The 12,014-nt window shown below is 36.9% G+C and overlaps 1 protein-coding gene across 14 annotated transcripts in view; it reads left to right on the top strand.

The window, feature by feature from the left end:
• The window catches only part of ptprsb (protein tyrosine phosphatase receptor type Sb), a 125,326-nt gene extending 117,839 nt beyond the window's left edge, over positions 1 to 7,487 (top strand). For all 14 annotated transcript variants that reach the window (XM_047806214.1, XM_047806212.1, XM_047806213.1 and 11 more), the window contains 4 exons: positions 211 to 336; positions 1,422 to 1,576; positions 3,121 to 3,256; positions 3,898 to 7,487. In XM_047806214.1, coding sequence (XP_047662170.1) covers positions 211 to 336; positions 1,422 to 1,576; positions 3,121 to 3,256; positions 3,898 to 3,966 — 486 coding nt within the window. In that variant the 3' untranslated portion in view covers positions 3,967 to 7,487. The remainder of the gene's footprint in view (positions 1 to 210; positions 337 to 1,421; positions 1,577 to 3,120; positions 3,257 to 3,897) is intronic.
• The last annotated feature ends 4,527 nt before the right edge of the window (positions 7,488 to 12,014 follow it).

Raw genomic sequence — 12,014 nt, 5'->3', positions numbered from 1 at the left:
TATTATAAAATATTATATTATATTATAGCATATTATAGCATTTTATATACTAAACTATACTATACTAAACTGTATTATATAATATTATATTAAATAATATTTATTATAGTATTTTATAGTATATTTTCATGTTCATTAGAGATTAATTCAAGCATAAGGGATATTGCTTTCCACTTTCACATGCTTATCATCATGTGTGTGTAAACACAGGAAAAATGTCACCAGTACTGGCCTGCAGAACGCTCTGCCCGCTACCAGTACTTTGTGGTAGACCCCATGGCTGAGTACAACATGCCGCAGTATATCCTGAGAGAATTCAAAGTTACAGACGCAAGAGTGAGTACTGCACGACCCAAAGAGAGAAAAATACAAACATTTCAGATCTTCAATGCTAATTCAAAAATGCTAAGTGTTCCATCAAAGATCTTAAAGATTACAGTTGTCGGGTGTGTTGTGCTTGAGATGTAACGTAAATGAGATTATAGAGTGTTAATTGGTGATGAAAGCTGCGATTGCTGTGTCAAATTCAGATCAGAAATAGGCTCCAGAAGGAATAAAACGGAAACTCCAACTTGCCACATGAAATAGTTATCGAATGATAAAAATATTAAATGGTACCAAACTAAGTCTCATTCACACGTCAAGAATTCTGAGAAATATCAGTGTAATTATTTTTTTGCATTTTTTTTTTGCTTGTGTTTTTTTTTGCCAGGAAATGTGCCATTAATTTATACATGAATAGTTCCTTTAAAATTGTCATTTTAAATTCCATTGCCAAGGATGTACAGTATCAATAAAGATTTTGCTTATTTGCATGAAATCTCCTGTAAACATTGCCATTTATCTTGCACCTTTTTGTTTTACACAGATATTTAGTAGGGTTAAATGAGTGCTATTAATAAAGCTGCAATAAATATAGATCAATCTAATAATCCTATAGATATGCTGATAACCTTACAGACTGTTCCAACAACTCTTTACAGAAAGCTTCACCATATCAGTCATTGTATAGTATACTCCTCAGAGCTGCACTTACAGAACATGAATCAACACCTTTTGACCGATTAGATTTGAGTGTTTGGGGCATGTGGTAGTCTAAAAGTGAAGGTGTTGGTCTAGTGATCGGAAGGTTGTAAGTTCAAATCCTAAGTCCCTTAAGCTACCTGGGCAAAGCTCTTAGAAATTGGTTGTATAAAAAAGTGAAATATGACTTAAGCCGCTCTGGATAAGGATTTCTGCCAAATGCCATAAATGAAGAATTCAGCTGTAGTGGAAAAATAATTATACATAAATGTATATGGTAAAGAAATACTACAAGGCAATTACAGATCTTTTTTTAGGTATTTGAACAACTTCATGCTCTGTCAACTGTTTTATCATATTCTCATTGTGCGTTTGTTCTGCTCTGTTTCTCTCTGAAGGACGGACAGTCACGGACAGTCAGGCAGTTCCAGTTCACTGACTGGCCCGAACAGGGAGTGCCAAAATCAGGAGAGGGTTTCATCGATTTCATTGGGCAAGTGCATAAAACCAAGGAGCAGTTCGGGCAGGACGGGCCAATCACTGTCCACTGCAGGTTTGTTGTAGTACTGGAAACATCCTATACCTAGCCATGTTCCACCTATCAGAGATAACTTGGCTCTTTCTCAAGGGGTCACTGGTGCAAATCTCCGCTGATGGTTTCTGCTGCTATACCCTTGGAAATAAGCACTTGACCTCATGTGAATACAGGGCAGCACCACTTGCAGCTGGTTAAATATAAATGTCCTCAGAGACCGCGGTAGTCACGTGACACAGCTGAAACGTTAAACCCGAATTCTAGCTGTAGGGCACAAGTCTGTACTGCTTACAAGTGCTTATTCTGAGGACACAGTGTAATTCAGTTGTCCTCTCCAAACTATGCTGTTGTATTATCTACGGTTCAGAAATTACCAGTGATCAAGGGCAAATACAGTAAGTATTAAAATAGATAATACTACACATGCACACCTACAGATGCACTTTGAAGCTGCATTAGTCTAATTCAGCAGAATCAAAAAACTTAATCAGACCGATAGCTTTCCCTCTAAATTATTAGGGCAGCGACATGCAACGATGCCGAGAAAGAGCAAAGACAGTTTTTCAAATGTCGCACACTGAGCAAGTTTGGACAAAAAAAGTAAAGTGATACTTTATGACACAAAGCCAAATGTTTAACTTAATGATTCACCAGAATCTGTCAGGGAGGTGGCGAACAGTCCTGAATGCAGTGTTAGCAAATAGACATGATTTATTAACAAAATAATGATGGTGAGAAGCACAGGAAAAAACGGGCAAAAAGTCAACTGCGCTAGAAATTAAACCGAAACTCAAAACTGCGTCACTAAATACACGAAACCACGAACAAGGCAACCACATACAGGTAAGGAACAGGTGTGAAGAGCTGGAAAGGTATAAAGGCTAAGGTGGGGCAAAGACATGTGAACATGAAACATAACAACAGCACATGACATTATACAAAAATTATACTCCCCCTAGTGCACCAGAAGCGATTGTCCAGTCATAATAATGTAAGAAACAGCATTATATGAAACTGTATAGAATGTGTTTACTGTTAAAGCAGTAACAGGAGGTTTTGTTTCGGTTAATGCCACGAGTGAGAATAGATATAGACATTTTTAATCACCTATTCGTGTATACTTGATTGTTATGATATTTACTCTACAGATTTACTGCGAGGGTTTAATACGTGGTAAAGAAACAAAGACAGGACCTCTAACAGGAAGAAGAAGGGTCAGGATAATGGCTACATGAGCCGCTGCCTCACATTAGACTGACTAATAAATCAAATGAGAGTGATTCATTAAGCAGGAGTCAACCTTCTCTTCCACTTCCTTTTTTTTTTAGCTAACAGCTCATCTGTCTCATTTGCTTATTGAGACTCATTCCACACACACACACACACACACACACACACACACACACACACACACACACACACACACACACACACACACACACACACACTGTGCTTTTCAGTGTGGTTGTTGATCTCTTACTTACTCTCTTACTTATTTCTTTCTCTCTCTCACTCTTTCTCTCTCTTTCTCTCTCTCTCTCTTGCTCTCGCTCTCGACTCAGTGCGGGTGTTGGTAGGACAGGTGTATTCATCACTCTCAGTATCGTGCTGGAAAGGATGCGTTACGAGGGTGCTGTGGACATCTTCCAAACTGTCAAAATGCTGCGCACACAACGACCAGCCATGGTGCAGACAGAGGTAAAACAAGCCCTCTTTCAAATCCGTAATTCAAATGACATCTATCTTTACTTCTATTCATAAGTATTAACACAAGGCCATATTCACAGATGGCAAGTTCTGTTAATATTTAAGTGTGAAAAGTTGCTCTTATTCGGAGCCAAAATTGAAATGATGTCATTGACTGCATATGGTTCATGTTGTTTATACTTATATGGTGTTTCTTGAGTAAAAGCATTTTCAGCAGTGCCTAGGGAACCATTTTTATAGACAAGTATTATGTATGTGACACTGGCCTCCTCAAATGACAATCCATAGTATTTTACAGACCAGAACACGCATTATAGCTTTATATTTTGTGTGAAACTGTCAGACAGTGGTGCTGGATTTAATACACTCCTCTGTAGAGCTTTTCATCTCTCACAAAAAATGCTGAAAGAACAACAACTTATGAGACACATGAATAAAGTCTAACTGATGTTATGGCACAGCCAGGAAAAGGAATTGATGCTTCTGACTCAAACTTGATTTTGTGTTACTCTCTTTATAGATAGCTTTGACTTTGACAAGTCTTGGTCTCGGACTTAAATACCCTCCTGTATTGTCCAGATTTTCTTCAGTGGTTGATTTAACCCTGCGTGTCTCGGTCTTTGTCTGTACAGGATGAATACCAGTTCTGTTACCAAGCTGCCCTCGAGTACCTGGGAAGCTTCGATCACTATGCAACATAAAAGGAGGAAGAACACACTCATCAAATCAACTCACCTACACCTGTCTCAATGTTTTACAACGCTACAGAAATTTTCTTGTTCCATGATGCCATCACGAAAGGGGAGCATTTTGAAGTACGATAACATCTAAGACTATTTTGGAGGAGGAAAAAAAAAAAAAATGACAAAATGTTTTCTCTCAAGAGCTTCCCAGGGAAGTTCTGTATCACAGCAAGCTTATTACCTCAGTGTTCAGTTATTGATATTAATGTCGTGGTCGCCTTTTTAGAAATATTACAACGTGGGTAAAAATAAATGAAACCTCTTTCAAAACAAAAAAAAAAAATACGATATGTTATAAAAAACTAACAAACAAAAAAAAAACTATGAAATCAAACGCCTGGAAAATTGCTGCACTCTTTACTGGGAGTTTAACCCGAACTGTATTTGCCAATGAAAAGATCAGAGATGAACTCCAGGTCAGCTCCTGTATGATGAAGGTTTTCAGTGCTGTTAAAGAAGCAGAACTCGTACCTTCTGTGCCTCAAGGAGCAACAACAGCAGAGGGTCAAAGGTTATGGATTCTTTTGGTTTCGGAGGCGAGCGGCTGTATCACGGACTCTTCTTACACTACATTAGTAATGTGATATAATCAGCTTCAGTGTCTCTTTTACTCCTGGTCATTTGGAGCGCTATTGTGATTGAACCTTGCCTTTGAAGAGCTGTCAGATACGTCTATAGATTTTGTCGGTTTTCGACAGAGCGCCTGTGAATACTGTTATTCTGATGTGTGTCAGTCTTTCTCTTCCTTTCTCTTTCTCTCTGTCACTTTCTCTCTACACAAATATGCTGCTTTATACCCTGTGTGTGAGACAAAAATAGTCAGTCATCTCCTGAAATTGTGGAGATCCACGATTGGAGATCAAGACGCTGGCTTTCTTTGGGCCCTATATAAAGACCATGTGGATAAAAACACACCTTTATTCTGTTCCGGGAGATTGTAGGATTGTAATTAGGACACATCTAGGCAGAAAATCTAATGCCAAAGTATTTTTAATTCTGATTCAAATGGTCCTGCCAACTCTAAAAGTCTCAAGATTCCGCTTGCAAGTCAATTTCAAAGCATTCTAGCATTCCTTTATAGTTTTTCACGAAAAAAAGAAAACGAAACGCTTTGTAAATTTGAATTAAAACCATTGCCAAAAGCAAAAACTGACCGTGGGAGCCAGTACCAGTCAGTCATTCCAGTTATCCTCTGACTTAATCGAACCGAGCTAGAAGAAATTGTTATGTTTTTGCTTAGTGAAGGAGTCGTGTGTAGGAATAGCACAAATGAGTTTCATAAGAATAGTTATTGAGGATTTAGCACAAGCCGTCTGAAACGGAGGAAAACGGACGACGGATCCTGTAGGCCTGATACTCTTCTCGTGAAGAGACTAAAAGTGAGCCTTACTGTCGTTGTCAAATATTTAACCAACATGATTTTTTTTTATTTCGTTTTGCTGATATTATGCTTGTATTTTTAATAATATTTATATCATTTTTTTTGAGTACTTGCTGGAATATAATCGACGAGATATTGTGTAGTTGGCGAGCTAATGTGACTGTACATGGTCCCTCTGTACGTTATTTTGATATTTCCTGTACAATTCTCTCTTAGAGTGTCCTGTAGGAACAGAACAGCACAAGGCCTGGAACGAGCTTGTTCCTAAAAAAAATAAAAAAAGAAAAAAGAAAGAAAGAAAGAAAAAAAAATCTGAATGATGCCGCAGAAGAGACAAACGACTCTTTTTAATATTGTAAAAATGACCATGTACCCTGTTCCTCGTCAGACAGATCAGCTTTCTGAAGTATCAGTACTATAAATACAGTTCTCAGTTCTCCAGCTGATAGGAATAATTACCCTAAAACAAATGACCACTATTTAAAAGTATCGGGGGGGGGGATTAAGGGACATTAAAACCACTGCGACTTAAATCTTATTATTTATAACACACACTGATGGAGTACTGATATTATTTTAACTTATATTTATTACCCTTTATTGTCCAATCTACTTATTTATACAATATTATGGCTGATGTTTGCTGATATATATATACATATATACTGTGTGTATATATATATGGAAACGATTACGGTCAAATTGCACAATATACAAAATGATGATGAAAATAGCTCTGTATCAGTCGAGCAGATGCACTTTGCAGTTGAAAACGGGCTGAAGTGAAAGACGAGATTAACTTTTCTCTTCATCTTTCAAGTTAAAGCACATCCGAAAGACTTACAACTGAAAATGAGCTTTACAAGTATACAGAAATCTATATATCTATAGCCAGCTTTTGTAAGATCTTACAAATGTTACAGCACAATACATACAGTAGCGATTCTTTCTCTTTTTGTTGTAACATCAAATTCAAGTATATAAAACCTTTTGAAGTGATTAGAGAGAAATAAAATAAAATGATGTTAGATCGATGTAAAAAAAAAAAAACATTTTAATTGATAGCGAATATTCACTACCCGGATAACTTCATTGTTTTTTTTACAGAAAGTACTGTATTGAGCCCTCTGATATATTTCTCTATGAATTTTTTGAACTCAGAAATGGCTTCCTTCTGTCCATTTTTTCTACCGAGGCAAGATCTGTGAAGAGCTGATGATATTGTTGAGATGTACACAGGCTCTACCATTTTAGACAGTGAGCAGTGTATCTCATTCAGTGTTGTAGCTGGGCTCTTACACACCTCCTCTTAGACAGCTGCCCTTCTTGCCCATCTTCTCAGTTTGAAAGGATGGCCTGATCTGTGTGGTGTCAGGGTTGTGCCATATTTTTTCTAAAAAAAAAATTTTCCATTATAATGGATTTCACAGCACTCCTAGGAGGTTGTAATGTTTGTCGATCTTTTTCTAGTCTTACGTAGTTTTTTCTTCTATATCTTGAACCTTCATATGCAGTCCATTGGTCCTCATAAGAGCAGGACTGATCTGATCTGACATTTTATTTATGAGACCTCGCAAAGTTAGAGATGTTTATTGTGTAAGCATACAGCCAGGTGGATATGAAATGGTTTTCAATTTGATCTTATTTGACATCTTACGTGTGAGTGCTCAAGAAAATGAAATACAAGGTCTAATTTTGACTGTTAAAAGAGGGCAGAATGGGACTTAAATAATTAATTGATTAAGCAGCTTTTTTTTTTTTAATAATTCTGAGAGCATCCAAAAAAATGTATTTCATTTTATGAGTCACATATTGTCTCACAAATGCATATTCTTTAATTTGATATACAGCAAAAAGAGAACTTATCACTATGGAGTGAGTGCTTACTGGAGACACTGTAAAAGAGAGAATGTAAAGCAGGATAACTCACAGAATTTGGACAAAATTCTACCCAAAAATTGTAATACTTTGCAAGATATTCAGGCCACGTGCTAGCAGGTGTTCATACGTTCAACCTCTTTCTTCTCTCTGCTGATTTATTTGAAATCATATATGTAGATATGTTGACTTTGTAATAAAATCGGAAAGACTGGATACACGCTCATTTACAATGTGTCTGAATTCTTTTCCAGATTTTCTCAAATGTAGGTGATCAGCTAACACCATTTCTGTTCTCAGTTTCAAGCACACAGCCAACAGCTTGAAAGCTATTAGTCAGTCAATATCTCAGCATTTCTGTGCTTCACATTTAATCAAAATTTTCTGCTCAAGCCAGAAATCACAATAGCTTGTCAAATTCTGTTTACTTTTCCCTCTTTCTCTATTTTCCCCATGTGATTTGTTTCTCACTTCTCTTCCTGCCTCAATACTTTCCTATATTGCCATTTCTGTTCTTTCTCAATTCTCATCTGCGGTGCAAGCTGTTCACAGCACCATCTCTACACCTAGCTCTTGTTTTTCAAATGCAGGTAAACAAAGATACAATCCACCACCTGTCCTCTTTCCTCACATTAATCTTGCTATCCCTTGTTTAAATTAAGATTCAGTGTTAGTTTAAAAAAAAAAGCTTAGACCTGTGAAGGAAATGTCAATTTGAAGGCATTTCTTCATTGTTGTTTTGATTCTTATAATGTTTAATTCTATCCAGAGTATTTAAATAAAAGTAATAGCACTGATATGCTCAGATGAGCCAAAACATTATGACCACCTGCATAACAGGATGTTGGTCCTCCTCATGCTGCCAAAGCAGTTCTGTCCCCTGATGCATGGACTTTACTAATCTTCTTAAGATGCCACTAAGACTTTTGTAGTTTTGAGTATTTAAGTCCTGGCACTGCAGATCAGATTTGGATCATATGGAAGGAATGAGGATGGAATGATGGAATAGAATGAGATCTGGAGGATTTGAAAGTCAGGACAACCTTTGAAATCTTAATCATGTTCCTCAATTACCTCTGCCACTGGAGAATACCATTGCTATAAAACAGAATAGGTGTCAAATTAACATCCACATAACTACCCAGGGTTTTTCAACAGAACTTTGCCCAGAGAATCAAATCCCTTCCACCGACTCAAAAAATCATGTACATTTTCTCAGCTGTCTCCATGGTGGAAAAGAAAACGGCACTCATCAATCTTCTTCCATTGCTTCATGGTCTAGTTCTGATGCTCACGTGCCAAATGACTGACTTAGGATTGGACCAGACAGAGTAACATTCTCAGCCCATGACCCTAGCTCGTCACTATTTTACTGGGTGTCCTTTATTGGAGCATTTTTGAAGATGCTAACCACTACATACCACTGTAACAGCCTAACACACCTGCTGTTCTGACATGCTCTGACCCAGTCATCTAGCCACCACAATCTGGCCCTTGTTAAGGCCACTAAAATCCTTACACTTTCCTATTTTTCCTGACTGTTCACTTGCTGCCTAATATATCCCACCCCTTGACAGGTGCCAGAGTAACAAGGCAAGAAGATGATTGACAGGTATTTACATCAACTCTCGATGGTTTTAATGTTTAATAAACATACACACACACACACACACACACACACACACACACACACACACACACACACACACACACACACATAGATCTGTCGTACAAACTTACATAAACCTCTGACAAATATTTGGTGCATTACACAGACACAGATACAGATAATGATATACCTACGGTACTCTCACATGATATATAGTGGCTCTGAAGTCTTCACTAGATGGCGATACAACTCACACAGCAGGAAATATGTGCGTTAATCCAGCAGAGGTGTTCAGAATTTGTTTCTTGGCATGTCTGATTGACCATGTGCTCAGAACTGGAACCACCCAAAACTGCGTTGGTTCTACTGAACAGAAACTAAAATAAAAATGATTGACAAAATTCCTGAAGCTTAGGATTTCCACTGTTAATTACTATTCATAAATTTTATTTAATACTCTGCTTATTTTAACCACCTGGATGCTGTGCACTTATTTTTGTTTTTCTATAAAGATGGAAGTCCCTATTTTCCCTATTTATGTTTAATCTTTAAATATTTAACCTTCAGGGGTTTTGTGTATTTTTTTTCTTTTGTAATGTCTCATTCTGCTTGTAGAATGGATCTCGTTACTGTATACAGGGCCTGTGTCCAGGAAACCAGGTAATCTAATCCTTCCCATGTCCAAAGGATGGCTGGATTATCCAACTCACACCCTTAACCATAGGTAAATCCTCTTATCATATAAATATTTTTTTTTATTTAAACAAATTTAAGGGTTTACACAGAATACCTGGTTTCTTTGTGTTGTATTTTGTGTGAACATTGTGAGTGTGAATCTTTCAGCCGTTGCAATAGAGATCAATGAGATGATAAAGAAGCGTAGCAAGTGGAAGCGACCGCATTCAGAGGACAGCGAGGACAACATGGTTGCTGACAGAGCCCTGAGGTGTGTTTGTGTTAAACGTTAAAGTGTAACGTTAATCATTTCTAAGGCAATTGGTAAGGGATGGTGATGCATTACAAAAATGTGCAAATGGAAACAAATAAAATGAAATGTTACATTTATGTATTATTGCCAGAATGAATTTCTGGTGATTTATACCCAAGATTTTATAGGTTGCTACTTTCTGAATAGGTTAAAGTTTTTGTCAACTTTGTGTATGGGCAATGCAAACTTTTTTGTGTGTGTGCTTCCAGTGTGTTTTTCTTTCTTATTGTGTATTTAAAAAAAAAATCTTGTCACTTTGCTGCAATTTAACAAAAAACGTAATAATAGAAAACAATAGGCTCATAATCTTAAAGTGAGCTGTTACTATATATTTAGCCACCCAGGCCACACAGGCTAGCGTGTGCTGGATAATACTGGTTGTTTTCCACTAGCGTTAATGTTAGCGTGTTTTTGTTTTGCTTTGTTTTCTCTGATGTCATTATACTTATCACCAAGGTTCTGCTGGATTCTCAAATCTGATCTGCTTTAGAATTTGCTGTTTCATAAAAGAGAGACTGTTGTATTGAATATCACCACAGCGCTTATTCGGCTGTAGTTGCGGGTAATCGTAGTCGTGCTGATATCCAGTACAACTGCATGATTTGTGAGTGTGATATTGCTTTTACACAGCAGTTCTATTTACAAGAAATGAATATGGAACGACTGACATGTCAGACTTTATTTATTTATTTGTTTGTTTGTTTATTTATTTATTTATTTATTCAAAAATATTTTATTTTTCTAAAAATATGTTGTCACACAATGCACAGACCGACCAAAATAGTTTGTGTACCAGTGGTTTTAATGTACTAAATTATTTGTAGAACTGGATTTTTATGTAGTGAACAAATTTTAGCTGTTGTATAATACATAACAGCAGCTCTGACAGACATCGTTCCAGTTGCATGGCATCTACATTGCTTTTCTACACTAACAGCTCAGTCACATGAACTTGTATGGCTAATAATAATAATAATAATAATAATAATAATAATAATAATAATAATAACAATAATAATAATAACAATAATAATAATAATACAATGGTGTTGTTATCAATATAATTTATAATTATCACAATTAATAGTTAGTAATTATCTTAATATAATCAGCGTGTGTCCCTTTGATTATTTTCCTTAAACAGCACATCCTCAATGTTTACTTCTTTACTTACAGCAAGCTTTACATAGAGTGAATAGTCTTTTTCAAAAACAGAGATAATTTGTATTTTGTTCCACTCTAAGCTGACTAGATCTGGTCATGAGATCTGATAATGGCTTCTGTAACAATGGGTGGCAGGCTGCCCCAGGGCCTTAAGAGAACAGGTGCAGTACGGATGATGCAAGCTGTGATACCACAACAGTACAGGAAGCTTCTGGAAACTTCGACATCTGCACTCTTATGTATTCCCCCACTTCATTATCACTTGAATTGTTGATCATATCCGAGTGATTATTTACTTGCGCTCTCTTTTTTTATATATAAAAATAAAGGAAGTGCCAATTAATGCACTAGAATGCAGACTTCTGGTTTATTGTTAATCACTGAAGAGCTACACATGTAACCCCAAGTGCTTTAGTGTTAGTTACTGTGTGTGTGTGTGTGTGTGTGTGTGTGTGTGTGTGTGTGTGTGTGTGTGTGTGTGTGTGTGTGTGTGTGTGTGTGTGTGTGTGTGTGTGTGTGTGTGTGTGTGTGTGTGTACGTGTGTGTGTTTGTGTGTGTGTGTGTGTGTGTGTGTGTGTGTGTGTGTGTGTGTAGGTGGCAGGTGTGTAAGATGTGCTTATTGCTTCTTGTACCACCAGAGGGATAAACCATTGCATCTATGGTGCTTAATTACCTTTGCCCTGTTTTGTCAAGCCTTTTCATTTTGTTGTACAACCGATATAAAGGTAATTCCAAAATTATTGGCACCCTTCTTTAAATTCTTTATGAATGCCAAATAATATCACTAAGACTGAATTGTCAAAGGTTGAGTGACACTTGTAGAGGGATCTCTGAAGCTCTTTCAGGTACTGTAGCTCGACAATTCATGCAGCTTTGTGTTTGTCAGGTTTGCATATTTGGACAGCCATCTCTTCAACTTACACCACAGGCTTTTAATAGGATGTAAATCCAAAGAGTCAGATGCCTCTTTAATCCACAGAGTGTTC

This window comes from Tachysurus fulvidraco, chromosome 22 (genome assembly GCF_022655615.1).
Source record: "Tachysurus fulvidraco isolate hzauxx_2018 chromosome 22, HZAU_PFXX_2.0, whole genome shotgun sequence".
In the NCBI taxonomy this organism is placed as follows: domain Eukaryota; kingdom Metazoa; phylum Chordata; class Actinopteri; order Siluriformes; family Bagridae; genus Tachysurus; species Tachysurus fulvidraco.
The sequence above is the reverse complement of the archived record's forward strand: the minus strand, read 5'-3'. Positions and strand labels throughout refer to the sequence as shown.